Source organism: Notechis scutatus, chromosome 2, assembly GCF_049901735.1.
Source record: "Notechis scutatus isolate UNSWTSFEM ecotype Mainland chromosome 2, rNotScu1.2, whole genome shotgun sequence".
Classification (NCBI taxonomy): domain Eukaryota; kingdom Metazoa; phylum Chordata; class Lepidosauria; order Squamata; family Elapidae; genus Notechis; species Notechis scutatus.
The window spans coordinates 124,263,835-124,278,812 of NC_142010.1; the positions used below are offsets into that span (position 1 = coordinate 124,263,835).

General features: G+C 40.5%; 1 protein-coding gene across 5 annotated transcripts in view; it reads right to left on the minus strand.

Annotated features, from left to right (window-relative positions):
* Positions 1-2,337: 2,337 nt before the first annotated feature.
* AXIN2 (axin 2) overlaps positions 2,338-14,978 on the minus strand; it is a 54,935-nt gene continuing 42,294 nt past the window's right edge. For 4 of the 5 annotated variants that reach the window (XM_026678789.2, XM_026678790.2, XM_087956088.1 and 1 more), the window contains 2 exons: positions 14,386-14,553; positions 2,338-5,188 (listed from right to left, as the gene is read on the minus strand). In XM_026678789.2, the coding sequence (XP_026534574.2) occupies positions 5,062-5,188; positions 14,386-14,553 (295 nt within the window). In that variant the 3' untranslated portion in view covers positions 2,338-5,061. Of the gene's footprint in view, positions 5,189-14,377; positions 14,554-14,978 lie in introns of all 5 variants that reach the window. The other variant, XM_087956089.1, reaches the window with a different exon arrangement.

The following is a 14,978-nucleotide window of genomic DNA, read 5'->3' on the forward strand; positions in this document are numbered from 1 at the left end:
ATACCCAATACTCAGATCTCCCTCAATATCCACCATGTTCTTTTGGTTGATATTTTGCTTCCTTTTTTTTCCCCTAGTGGAGCAGGAGGACCATTATTTTGAAAACCAAAGTTTTATCCTTTAGCATTTTAAAACATTGGAAAAGATTCTCCCATTAGGCCAGGAAGCTTCACAAACTAGCCTGGAAATTCCCCATCCATTCCACATACGTCAATAATTGAAAAGTGCATGAGACCATTTTAGTTCAGTTGCATTGTATTGCTACCTCCAGAGTGCAGGATGAGGTTCCACACTTCTTAAATAGCAGATTGAATGAAATATACCAGAAACTAACAGATTAAGGTAATGTTGAATGCTCATCACATCCTACTTATACTCCAAACATAAGAGTGTTCACTTCCCATTCATTTTTAAAGGACTATTCAAACACCCTTTCATCTCCACTAAACAGCCTGCTATGTATTTGAAGACATTTTATTTTTTGTTTCTACAGACCCCTGGGGGAAAGAAAGAAAGGAAAGGAGAGAAAAGGGAAAGACAAAAAGGGGGAAGGCAAGTATTTGGAAGCAGTGATATATAAAGATGCAAAAGCTTATATGCCAGTGAATGACTTCAAACTGACTCCAATGCATTCATCTTCCCAAGAAGAATTAAACTCAGTGTGATTTCATTTTAATAGCAGCAGAAGAAGAAAATACTACTGTGCAGGAGTAAGTTCCTAACCTTTGATGGTGGAATAGAGAGGGGGGGGCGAAAATTACTTTCTTCACCCATGTGGTTTAAGTCTGCATATCCATCTGTTATGTCCGGCTCATCAATTAAGGTGACCCCACTAAGTTGAGACAGTGTTTAATAAAGATAGCAATCTATTTAAATGTGGGGAACCATTTGCAGCTTTATTTTAACTTACAACATGGGTCTCCATCTTAGGTGCTCAGTGTGATGGTTTTTTTTTTTACCTCAAGGTAGGGCTGAAGCCGTGTCTCATGTGGAAAATAATACATGCAATTGGGAGATGGATGAGGAAGGAAGCGCCCAAGGCCTCCTTGGGGAAATCACACAAAGCGACACACATCTGAATCAAACAAATGGTCTAGATTGGCACTGTCAAGGCTGACCACCCAGGGATAGCGGCCTTAAGTGACAGATGGCAAGTACATGGCCAAAGCCGTGTTGGAACGCCAGCTGACAGGCCCAGATGAGCCACAAAATTAACAGCAAGGGAACTGAATAAAGGGTTTAGGTTGAAAGGGCTAACAAAGGCTGGGAGGCTAGCCTCACAAACCTGCTTCAGGCCCAGCGTTCAAGTACATGACTGGTGTAGTCACCCTATGACACCATCTCCCCAGAATTGTGTGCTGAGGGGGACAGTAGCAGACAGTCACTCTCAACTTAGGAACAAAACAAGGTTGTTTTTTTTAGCAACTTAGGAACAAAATGAGTTCCATTTATCAAATCAGTCAGCAGCCCTGCAGTGTTTTACAAGTGGGATAGGGAAATGACATATAGCCTCATAAGCCACATCAGTTCCCCACCAGCACCCTATTTATACTGCTTCAAGGACCTCAAGTTTATAGAGCTGAACTGGGATCAGGAGGACAAAATGGCCTGTGAATATTTGATAATTTCCTTTGGGGAGGTTTGTTTTGTTTTAAGGACGGAATGGGGACCCAAGGCAGAGTAACCTGGTTTGCTGTGCCAAACTTTCTATTATGCTCAACATATGCTTACCAAGCCTTCTCTAATGACTATCAAATCTGCCTATAGGCATTTACAGGCTGACCCTAACATTTATCCAAAGTCCTGCTTCCAGAATCAGAGCTAATTTGTGCAGAGTTATCTAATCAATTGGTAAAATCGTATCATCACTGAGGAAAATAGCAAATCCTATCAATGTACCTAATCATCCTCTTCAGATCTAGAATATATAGGTTGCATGAAGCTTTAGACCTAATGTTTCCTGGGAATAATTTGATTCCTAACTATCCCAAGATGTTTAAGAACAGAGGTCAATTTAAATATCTTAAAGACTTACTTTAAGATTTTTAAATCATTCTCTATTTTTAAACATCTTGGGTTTCAAGCTTAAATGCATGAGCCGGCAAAATGATCTGTTTCTCTATGATTTCAGTCACATTAAGGCACTTGTACATTTATTTTCGCCCTGATAACTGCTTCCAGCTGTCTATAAAGTTAATACATTCATTTACAACCTTCACAGGATTTCATTTTTGTTGATATTGGAGTTTCTAGAAAAAAGTCTCTTTAGAATCTGAAGCGAGTCTTAATTCTACCTCCCCACCCCTCACACACTGAGTAGAAATCAGGACAAATAGGTTTTATTAATTTGAAAAATATAAATTTTTTTAATAAAGGCTACATCTCTTAATTACAATAATTATTGTACCAAGTATTTTTTTTTCTTTAAATGAAACTCTTTATAATGCATAATTTACAGTTTAAGTAGAACAAACATCATGGCAAAAGTCATAAAGTACAAGAGTTGTAGTAAAAAGGCATAGAATATATTATACATAATCCCTTAAACAAAGAAGGGAGACCATGGACCCTGAACACAGGGCAAAGCACGGCATATTAATACCATGCAGGCACAGGTACTGTACTGATTGAAGTGTTTTTTTTTCCTTAAAAAACACACACACTAGAGAGCATCTATTAACAGTATTTTCCCCATCCCATTTTTTACACTATATACATCATATTGTACAAACAAAATGTAACATTGTTGGAAAATGCACGTATTAAACACACACGCACGCACGCACACACACAGAAACACACAAAGTTGAAGTTAAATGTATTTCTAAATTAGGAGGAGGCATTTCTTTGTTCCAGTGCATACAATCAAGACAGAGGAGAATTGTTCTGCATATTGCAGCCAACATCCAACACACACATACGCAACACATACATACTGTGGCAGCTTGAGTTGGAAAAGCTCTTCCGGACATAGTCTCGGAAACCAGCTAGCTCATCCACCATTCATGGTCCAGGAAGCAACTGAAAGAGGCTGAGATATCCTAGAGTATAAAAACTGGATGGTTACCACCCACCAATTTATTGATTTTGTAATATTTCTGGGGAACAACTACCGTCATAATGATGGTGCATCCAAAATTATATTTTAACCCTGCAGGAACTTCAAGCTGTTCAGAGTTGCTACAATACACCTATTCATAGTTTCCATGGCCTGGAGTGGTGGTTACAGTTAAGATGGGGCATCCCATTGCACAGTATGGCCTTTTAATTATAGCTGTAATGCTGAAAGTGCCCTGAAAGAGTAAATCTTCTTGTTGTTTTCATAAAAAAGCAAAGTCCAAATTGGGTGACTATCTTACTGTTAGCTATAAAGGTGTAAGGTGGGTGATTTCATATACTGTCTTCTCGTTCCGTGGTTGGGATCTGCATCCCATCTAATTCTGATCTGGAAGTTCTTAGAGACTACTTTTCTGAAGCAGGCATCAGAAACAATATCAAAAAAGGAAGCTATGCCAGTGCCTGTTGATACCAGAACAACTGACAAGGCCCCAACATTGTTATTATTACTTACAGTTTGTAATTATTATTGTTATAGTTAACACAGAGAACACCCTTAGCATTGGACTGTGTACAATTTCTCCAGCCTAGTTTGTAGTTAGGCAATCAGATGTATTTTGAACACCTGCAGTCTGTCTCCTTCTCCTGCACACAATCTTTTACATTTATTTTATTTTATCTTTTAATGCCACCCTTCAGAATTCGGTTTTCCCATTTTCCTTTTTGGGGACTCATCCCAAAAGCAGCAGTACCTTTCCCATTGTGCCTCTGAAATTCCGTTAGAACCATGGTGAGCTTTCAAACTGTATTCGAATTCAAAATTTGTCCAATCAGGTGATCGCCAGTTACATTGGGACTCCGGTTTCTAGAGTTTCCAAACCACCAGCTCTTTCGCTATGTTGGCTTCTGGAATTTTGGAAATTTTGGTCGTCTCAGAGGAGGGAATGCTTACTCTGCAGGATGATTAAATCCAAAATAGGAACGGGGAAAAGAGCGTGAGGGAAAGAGCGTGAAGATCTACGAAGTGCTCCTGATTTCCTAGAGCAGTGATTCTCAATCTTTTCTTCACCAAGGACCCCTTTTGTAGCCATGGAGCACCAAGACTTTAAAACTCAAGTTTTAAATCATAACATTTCTTCAAGCCTTCACAGATTCCCTGCCTCCTCCTCCTCCCCCCGTCCCCATTTGATAACATCGAAGCCCTCCAGGGATCTGTGGACCACAGGTTGAGAACCACTGTCCTAGAGATTGTTTTAGGCAATTGGGAATGTTTACCCTGCACAAAAACTAGAGCATTGTTGATCAAAATATTCTTCTTTGAAGAATGGATTTATCTTTTCCTTTCTCATGCCTTTTCCAGAGAAATAAAACCACTGAAGATCGCACAATTCCAGTTGGTTTTAAGGTGGCAGAACCCAATGCACATTTCAGTAAAGGACACATTTATTTCGATCGTGGAAACAATGTAAAAAATAAAATATAAAACACCCCTTTTTCTTTACATCACATCCCCTCTTTTCTCCGTCTTTTAAAGCAGCATATCCATAAAATGGATTTAAAGGGAAAAAAACAACCCCTAGAATGTTCAATAAATATCAATAAGGATTATTATAAGGTAAGCTATACACAGTTTCTAAATCATTAAGTACAGGATCGTTAGGAAGTCATATATTTCTATATGCAAGTCTCTCAGAACATCATCTGCATCTTCAAATCACCTAGAGCGACCATATTTTTAATAAATAGTTCAAAGTTGTTAACATCTTGGCATCCAGATCACTAGACACATCTTATTTTTCTTCTTATTTTTTTTTTGCTAAGCCTGATTTGGCAAAGTCTTCATAGACCGCAGTGTATTTTTTTTGTTGCTTCTTCATGGGTTCCAACTTTCCTTCAAAAACTTTGCTTGGTGGTTTTACATCCAAAGGCCAGCATCCATAGCTTATATCTTCTTAAATATGCTCACATAGACTATGCCACTCAGAACCAGTCAATCTGAACCAGTCAATCAATTCTCTCAACTTTTCCGAGAATTCTGCCTTCGTACATCGGCAGAATGGCATCATCGTCCCAGATTTCTTCAAAGACTGCCCCACAGTCAAACTCATCACTTGCTTTTTTGAAGTAATACCTGAAATCAGTAAGACCAACATATGCAAAATAAGTGGAGTGTATTTTGGAATAAATATATTTTTCATTTGCAGCAAAAACATCCAACATTCCATATCTGGATTCCAAAAAGGCATTCAGTTTCCTTCCCAACTTCCAAATTCATATATTTCCAGATAGAGCAAACCAAGAACCAAAAAGCAAAACCATGATCTAATTTGGTATCCTGTGTATCTGTGGTTAGACCAGGCAGATAAATCAAAGCAATTAAACACATTCCTCCAAATTCCTACACAGGTGGTATTTAATGGCATTTGAATATAGTCCATTGTTAGGTTTGTATTTGTCTGAATATAAGTGATTGAATCTTGGTTTCTTTTGGTTTGTATTGGATTTTTATGATAATATATTTTGAGCTGCCCAAAGTCAGCTGAGATGCAGTGTCCAAATTGAATCAAATAAATAACTAAATAAATAACTGTTACCCATCATCAACTATTACTTTTTTGTCTTCTACATTCAAAGGAATTTGAACCAATAGAGGTGATGATACAGTATCTTAGTAATTGCTTGTGATTGCTTTTGGATACCGAAAAATTTAAAATACATATTACTTCTAACGGTAATGTCTTAGTTACCAATTTAACTATGCATATAGTTTACAGAAAAGGAAAATCCTTAAAAGCATACATTATAGCAGACCTGGGCATTTTATAACCCTCTGACCACATCCAACCTTTTGACTGTCCCTGTTCAGCCACGTGAGGTTGATAAGAAATAAGAAATCAAATAAGTAATCAAGTAAGTCAGAGGTGGTATTCAGCAGGTTCTGACCTGTTCTGGAGAACCGGTAGTGGAAATTTTGAGTAGTTTGGAGAACCGGCAAATACCACCTCTGAATGGAGATTTTACAGTATCCTTCCCCTGCCACGCCCACCAAGCCACACCCATAGAACTGGTAGTAAAAAGTTTTGAATCCCAGCACTGAAGTAAGTGTACGCCATGCATGCAATATAACCACATTGGTTTTATTTTAAAGATGGTTTTTAAAATTTACTGTGTGCGTGTGTTTGTGCCTATGCATCTTCACAGCCCTTTTGGTTTGGCCCTATACAAGAATCCCAGTTTCTCATGTGGTCCCTTTGGAAAATTAATGGCCCCACTCCTGTATTATGGTGAGCAGGAGGTCTCTCTTGAGTACTCAATGAGTCTTGTGCTAATTGTAATGCAAAGCCATTGCAAATGTCCATGGACCATTAATGCTGCTTAAAGCTTCTGGAGGCAATGGTGGATAACTACACAATAAATGTCTGTTCATATTACCCAAATTTCATCCACTAAAATGATTATGGCACTGATTTATGGTCTACTTTGTCTTGCACCTAGCAAAATTAAAGCTTGTGACCCAGAGCATGGCTGGTCACCCCCGTGTGTTGGAGACATTGGCAAGGAGGATAGCAGAGCGATGGATCACATAATTGTCAGTGAGCCTGCAACCAAATCACTCAAGCCCTCCCAGAAGCTGCTGACAAAGCTTGAAGCAGAGTTATCATTTTGCAGGTTTTAAAACACCCTGATCTTTCAAAACAACACCATCATGTTTATTGTCCCTTCTCAGACTCAAAGTCTGCAACAAATGATCCAATACAGTCTTCTCTTATTTTGGCATCTCCAAATCTATGGGCCTCAACCTCCAGACTTTTCAACAATATCCAATCTGGGATTTAAATTTTATACCTCAGGAGGTTGGAGAAGGCTTAATTTAGGATACATCTATACTGAAATGTAAACAGAAGGGCACAAATTATGGAGCCCTACAGTAAAAAGAAGCCAGAACCTTCCCAGATGTTGCCGAAACAACAAAGGCCAGCAACCCATGCGATCAAGAGAAAGGATTGCTGGGAGTTGTCGTCCAGGAATATCCGAATGATCCCTTTCCCTGCTTATGGGGTGAGTTAACATAAAAGAGCACTTTTCTTTTTATTCCAAGGTCCTTGATTCTCAGGACCTTATTCATCAGGACCTTGATTCTCAAAGAGTCAATCAACCCTTCCACCAGGAAATGACTTCAATTTTCTGATTAATATCAATTGCAGACTTGCCATTTATCATCCGCAAATCAAGTATGACTAATTTCATTTGTCCACCTCTGTTTAATGGGCAGCCCTCACAAGAATAATTCCCTACAGCAGCAAACCAGCTCCTGGACTCCAAGAAATATGCTGGAGGGATAAGTGCATTGAACAGCAGCTAAGAAAATGTTCTTGGAAAAGAGAGGGTGAGGGGAGGGGAGAGGAGGAGAGAGCAAGAGAGAGGGAGAGAGATGCACTCTGAATGGATTAGTAAATTAAAAAAGAAAAGAGGGGGGAGACACCCTTTGAAGTCATTCATAGGTATTGGCAGGAGGAGCAGAGTTTTTCTTCGCCAAGCATTTGATTTAAAGAAACAAAAATCTAAAACAAAACCAATTATGAATCTGTTCCTTAGAGCATCGCTCCTGCCGTTTAGACGCTTTTCATTATAGTGCAAATACTTTTCATTTCCTTTTTGTTGCTCTTGGGAAACTGTTCCAAGCCTCTTTCTGAAAGAAGAGACCAATGCAGAATCCCCACTTTCAAAGCCACAGAAAGCTTACCGCATTCATGCTCCTCTGATATTTCTTAGCAGCTCTTACATAATGACCAATCTTGGCTTGGCGGGGCCATATTTGACACCAAAAGGTCACGCAGCAGTGTCTCCCTTTCTTTGGCTTGGGAGCATAGATCACAAAGCCAGGGCTCACCCAGACAAAAAAAGCACCCCTTCCCCTCTTGTGTCAAACAGTAAGGACCCCTCTATTATCCTGAATTAGACCGTTCAGCTTCTTGATTAAAGGTTCCTTTTATCCTCCCGTCCAACTTACTGCCTCCTTCTCAGGCTGCTTAATTGCATATGCACCAAATGAAGGCCTTCCATTCAGAGAGTTAGCATTTTGGGAGCCTGCTTGTCTACTACCACATACACAGGCAGACACATGGCCTTCGGTGCTCCCAGGCTGGGCTGACGCCTGTCTTCCCTGAGCTGTCATCCTCCCCATCCTCAGCAAGGGAGCTTTCTCACCAGGTAGGTACCAAAAAGGAAGGGATCAGACACAAGCAAACCCAAAGAGCTCTCCAAGAATGGGTAGATGGACCGATCGACGTTACCACAGATTGGAAAGTTTTATGATATGGGTTGCTGTTGCTTTTCAATGTCCCATCCTAGAGGACCAGGAGGACATTTTGAATGTCTTCTTGCTCAAGAAGGTCCCTTCTTTTGCAGTGGGACTCAGGAACTTTGGACGGAGAGGGAAGACCACTGACTGGGCCAACCCGAGGTTTCTTTATCAGGTTTGGGTTACAAAGATGCAAGCAGTCCTCAAGTTGCGACCACAGCTGAGCCCAACATTTCTGTTGCTAAGCAAGGCAGTCGTGAAGTGAGCTTTGCCCCATTTGACAACCTTTCTTGTCCCGGTTGTTAAGTGAATCACTGCAGTGGCCCAGCTGTTGAGTGAATCTGGCTTCCCCGTGGACTTTGCTTGTCGGAAGGTCACAAAAAGTGATCACGTGACCCCCAAGACACTGCAAACCTCATAAATACAAGCCAGTTGCCAAGTACTCAAATTTTGATCTTGTAATCATGGAGATACTGCCATGATAGAAAGTGTGAAATACGTTTATAAATCACTCAATGTCTATGGAGATTCTCCGTCATCCAGGTCATAGTTGTCCCAAAGGTGCTTTTTTTCAAGAGGCAACTGGACTTTCTGGTTTTGTTTTTTCTTTGAAGATATTTCGCTTCTCATCCCAGAAGCTTCTTCAGCTCTGAGTTCAGTTCTTCTTCAGAGCTGAAAAAGCTTCTTGGATGAGAAGCGAAATGTCTTCAAAGCAAAACCAGAGAGTCCAGTTGCCTTTTGAAAAAAAAAAAAAAACACCTTTGGGACGTTCACAAATCACCTTTTTCATGGCTGTTGTAACTTTGAACAGTCACAAAAATGGGTGGTTGAGGACTCTCTGTAGCATAAGATCGTTTTGACTCAATGAGGAAACTGTACAGTCCTTTTTCCTCCCCTTTCGCTACTTCCAGATGATCCCCAGGAATGTAACCAAATCCATTCATTTCAGTTAATCCGGGACTGTCCCTCTGCAGAGACCCCTTTCCTGACCCCAAACTGAAGTACAATGAGACTTCCTTCTAGAAATCCCCAAGCCAGCAAGGGGGGGAGGAGGGGAGGGCGGGAGGAAAGCCTTTGAATGAGGCACAAAAAGGACTTTTGCTCAGTTTTATCTCCTCCCTTCCAAGAGGATAAACAGCTGTAGCAATAACTTCCCCCTTGATCTCAGGCCCTGGCAGCGTTGACAAAATTCTTTGTTTGAACACCACATTTTATTTTCTTGGGGGCAGAAGGGGGAACAAGACACAGTGTGATGTTTTCCATAACTGCAAGTTAATTTCTCACAGAGAAGGGGCAAAAGGAGGGAGAGCACAAGGGAGAGGGAGGGAACCCAGACGGAGGAATATCTTTCCCTCCAAGATCGCTCCCTCGCAATCTCTCAAAACCCATCAGGAGGTCCAGATTTGCTCCCTGAAGTGGACTTCTCATGAAAGGCCACTTTTCCAGCAACTTCTGCTTCTTTTCCCCCTCTGTCCTAACTCCTACCTGTCCCTCACCCATGCCTTCTTTCTCCTGTATCTGGCAATTTAACAGGCTGGGCTTCCTCTCTTTGCTCTTGCTGTGATACCCTACCCCACTCAATTGTGTGTGTGTGTGAGAGAGAGAGTAGGGGACATACCTAAACTCTACTCCTTCTCTTTAAGCCATGTGGGTGTCCTAAATCCATTCCGCAGAGCACTCTGTGCTGACTGAAAGCACCCAACACAACAACAACAACCAAAAAAAAAAAAAAAACCCGAGGCACCTAGGTTCCAAACTGACTCATTCAATCAAGAATGTGGAGTGTCAGCCATTGATGCTTGTCTTTGTGTCTTAAAATGAAAGGCACAGGCTTCAAAGACATGCTTATTAAGAGGGCCTTAGAACAAAATCAATGCCAGATGTGACCAGAGTGAGTAGCTAGTCCTTTCCTAAGCAATCACTGCTATTCTGGGCAGTATGGCCCTCTTCCCTGAAGGTCACCTGCAGTTTCACTCAAAGTCCGGCCAAAAGGAGGAAGGGGGTGGTGGAGAATCAAAGCTTAGATCAAAATGATTCCCTGGGGGTACAACACATTTAGATAATTAGTTTCACCTTGTGTCTGTGCAAGATAAACACACACTCACATACACACCAGATTTGGGCCTATGTTTCTTTTGTACACAGGCGTAATAAAATGAAATTAACAAAAAAAACAAACCTTCATCCCAGTCCTGTTAATGTATAGGATAGTTCTCGACACAGGACCACAATTAAGCACAAAATTTCCATTGTTAAGCAAGACAAGTGAGTTTTGCCCCATGGTATGACCTTTTCAATTACTAACCCGGTTGTTAAGTGAATCTGGCTTCCCCATTGACTTTGCTTGTCAGAAGGTCGCAAAAGGCGATCACATGACCTCGGGACACTGTAGCCATCATAATTACATGCCGGTTGTCAAGTGCCCAAATTTTGGTCATATGACCATGAGGGATGTTGCAACAGTCATAAGTGTGAAAAACGGTCATAAGTCACTTTTTTCAGTGCCTTTCTCACTCTGGTCACTAAACAAATGATTGAAAATTGAGTCAATATCATGCCAAGTTGCAATGCTCAGAGAGTTTAGTTTCTGAGTGTGGGTGGAACACATTTCGTGAGATCCTAACTTTTCTTTTTCCTGGTGTTATCTAAAAACAAGGACTTCCCAGCCTGCCGCTTTACAGTGGAACCTCCGGTCATGACCGTAATTCGTTCCGTAACTTCGGTCACAACCTGATTTGGTCGTGATCAGAAGCAAGGCTGACTGCGCATGTGCCTACAAAAACAATGGCGCAGAAGGGGGAATCGACGTGGAAAGGGAATCGGCCGCAGTCATGTTTGATCGCCACCCGATTTTTGAAACGTGACCCGAATTCAAAATGTTGTGTTTTTTTGGTTGGAACCCGATTTGGTCGTGGTCTGAAGCGTTCGTGACCAGAGGTTCCACTGTACGCAGCACTATGGTTAGGACTGTTAACTTCAGAGGGGCCTGTCTCTTTAGGGAAAAGATTTTTTTAAAAAATCCCATCCAGTGGGCCAAGATGGAAGCAATAAACTTTTCAAAGATGGAAGCGATAAACATTTAGTAGCCACAGGCCCAAAAATCTTGGCCCACACAGACATGATGAACATATGGGAATTCCATTACTCGTAATGTGCCAGCTGAATTTTTTTTAAAAAAAAAAAAAAGTGGCCAAGCCTGTACTATCCTTACAGATGAGCTCCTATAAAGCTGTCACGGTGATGTTTCCTAGTGAAAGCTAGGCTACAAGTTTGGGGGCTTCTGAATAAATATTATCCACGGGTAATTTTTATGAAAGTGGTTACCTCTGAGCTGTTTAATCTTATGCTATACGTAACATAAACCACGTGAAGACTTAGTACAGGATCTATGCAGTAGGATTTGGAACCGTGGCCTTCCATGTGGGGTTTGAATGGGACTCACCCCAGATTCAGCCAGAATGGCCAATTTTAAGGAAAATGGGAGCTGGTGTAATTATATCTAGAAGGCCATCCTGGGAGGATATTCAATCTTCGTATCTACACTAACAGGGTGGTTATCACAAGGGTAAGCAAATCTCTATCCCTCAGACTAGCCCACCCCGCTCTTATTAAAGATAAACTTACAACCTTTCATTTAGTGACTGAAGTGACAACAACACTGAAAGAAAGTAACTTATGACTTTTCCCCACACATACGACCATTGTAGTATCCCCTACATTGAGGCCTATCTGTACTGCCAACAAGCTGAAGATGGGTTAAACCACATCTTTAGCTTATGAGGCAGGGCTCTTCAGTGTGAATACAAAATTCAGAACAATATATATATAAAATCTATATATCCAGCTTTAGACTTAGCTAGAATTAAAGTACATTACATCTTTAGAAATTCCATTTAAGGCTCTGGAGTAAGCTGTCATCACCAATCTAAAATAAGATTCTGAGACTCCATATTATTCCAGTGGGAAGTTAGACAATAAAGAGTTTTAACCACGCAAGTCCTTCTCGATGCCTTTAACCTCCATTCACTCAATACCATCCATATAGTTTGGTTCTAGTTAATTAAATCAGGGAACCCTTCATTTGAGGCTAGGATCAGGAAAGGAAGGGGAAACTCCCTGGTGGAGTTTCCACACTAGCATTGCTTCCTACAAAGTACAAACCATAAGGAGTTCCTATCAGCCAACATACAATTCTGGTAACAAATGAAGATACTTGATCTGTAAAGATGGGCTTTAGGTATTTCAAGCATTTATATTCTAGTTTTGGTCAGGGCTAGGCAGCTAGTACCTTACGGTGCATCCTTAAAAGAGGCAGGTAGTCATAAAATAATAACCAGCAACAGAGGAAATCTATGTAAATGTCAGCTAACCCATCACAAAAAAGGTGTCCAAAAATGTAGGCAGATGAAAAAGCTGGTGCCAAAACAGCCAAGGACAAGCAAGTCACTTTGGAGAGCAAGTTCCAAAAATACAGAGGTTCTTTCTCAAATCTCCATCCGCTCTCCTCCTACAAGGACAGAGAAACTGAAGTCTCCGCCAGTAGAGAGGACTTTGATGTCTGTCCAGTCCCTGACTTTAGAAAATAAATTTTCTTATTTAGAATTTTTTTTAAAATTCTTTTAAAAGAGTAGATCTTCCAAAGAAGATGTGTGACTATTTGGAAGCTTTGTTTCCAATGTCAGCGTGAGTCTAGCAGTAATCCTTGGGGTAGTTTATGAGCTCAATCAACTATAGACTAAATAAGTTCAAGCTTTTATTCCAATGCTTCTAACTGGTTCTTTTTCACAAAACCTATAAACTTTGACTGGAATGACATAAAAATGGGAAGATTGCAGATTGTTCCTTCAGGGTGATAATGGAAGATAGTAACTGCAGCTGCCATGTTGTTAAACTTTTGAGTTAGATGGGTCATATTGTGAAATGATGCCTCACCTGTTCCAATAAAGCATTCCTCAAAATGTTCTCTACCATCACAAGAGATAATAACTCTTGCTTAATGTGTATGCTTCAGTAACAGGGAGATGGGACAAGTTGATTCTCTGCATAATTATATAGGAAGTCCTAAGACAGGTCATAAGCCCTAGGAGGACTTTAAAAGTCAACCTAAAATAAGGAAGTAGACTGATAGATGGGTAAGAAAATAGACAGGTATAGAGATCAAAAGGTCCTGCTGATGTTATCTGCTAGGTAAATCTGCCCTCAGGACTTCACAAGATAATACACTCTAATTTTGTAGAACATATTGGAATATCTACCCTTAGAAAAAGCCCCAACTCTTTCCTAACAGATGGCATTTGAACAAATACTTCACTAAGTACAATAGTCAAAGTCAGTTAGCCTTTGACATTCACAGATTAGGTTACAATATTTTGCATAACCAATTGGGACTTTGGTAACACTTGACTGTTTTGTACAAAGCTAAATCAACCAATACCAAAGGGGAGAAAACACATTTAGAAACCCTTCTCCTTATAAACAAGATGCAGGAATATATATACTCATTTATAGCTGTCAGATGCAGGTCCCAACAATCTGACTTCCATTAGTAACTTCTCCATAGTCGATGACTGTTCCTTTTTATTTTTATTTTTTTAGGGCCCAAATGGCGAAATCAGAATAATCAGGTAAAGTGCAGCCAAACTGATGAAAGAAAGGAAACTTCTAAAGCAGTCGTGTATAGTCACAGAAAGGAAATAGGAACTTTGAAGAGATACCTATTATGCAAGTCTGTGGACTTGTCAACTTGCAAAAAGGCAAGCCAGCCCGACAATCTCACATCTACTCACCAGATGAGAGCTCAGTTCGGTTGCTGGAGCAACCGACCCACCTGCTGAGTACTATTGCTGGGTGGGTAAACATAAAGAAGTCAGAAAAACTTCATCTACTGAACGAGTTGCAGCCAACCTTCAAAAGAGAACAATAAACCTTTCCTTGTGGGAGGCTGCTTACAAATACATCGTGGTTATTTTGGCAGTCAGTCTGTGCAAACACAAGAAAAAGAAGAAAGAAACCACAAAGATGCTTACCTATAATTTCCCTTTTTGCTCAGCTGCTCTTTAAAGTGCCCAAGTGTCAGGCTCGGGGCCTTTAACAGCCTCCTGTAGGGAATTTCTTCTCCACAGAAAAAATAAGTGACAACCAACTCACTAGGCTGGGAGGAGTGAACAACAGGGAGTTTCTTTGGTTCTTTGTGACTGAAACATAAAGGAGGGAGGAGAGAAAATAAGTATGGTTTCACAACATTTACAAAGCATTTATGTCACACTCAGAGGCACAACTACACAAAGGCGTAGAGAGTCAACTAACCACATCAAGTAACTGAAAAACTGAGGAAAGCAAAGCTGGAGACTTATTTGTGTATTAAATACTGAAGAATTTGTGGTAGCCTTCCCCATTCCTGCTGTCTGATCTTGTGGACTTCAACCGCCCTTGTTGTTAATAACTAGCCCCCTCAATTTGGAAGGCGATTCCAACTCATGGCCCACTAAGTTGACAAGCATTGCCGCTGGATCATTTTTTAAAAAAAAATATGGGAATTTTGACTGTGGAAAAAGGGTTAAAAACAAAGACCAAGGCATGTATTGTGCAAACTTTTCAATGAAGATATACAGTCTTTAAT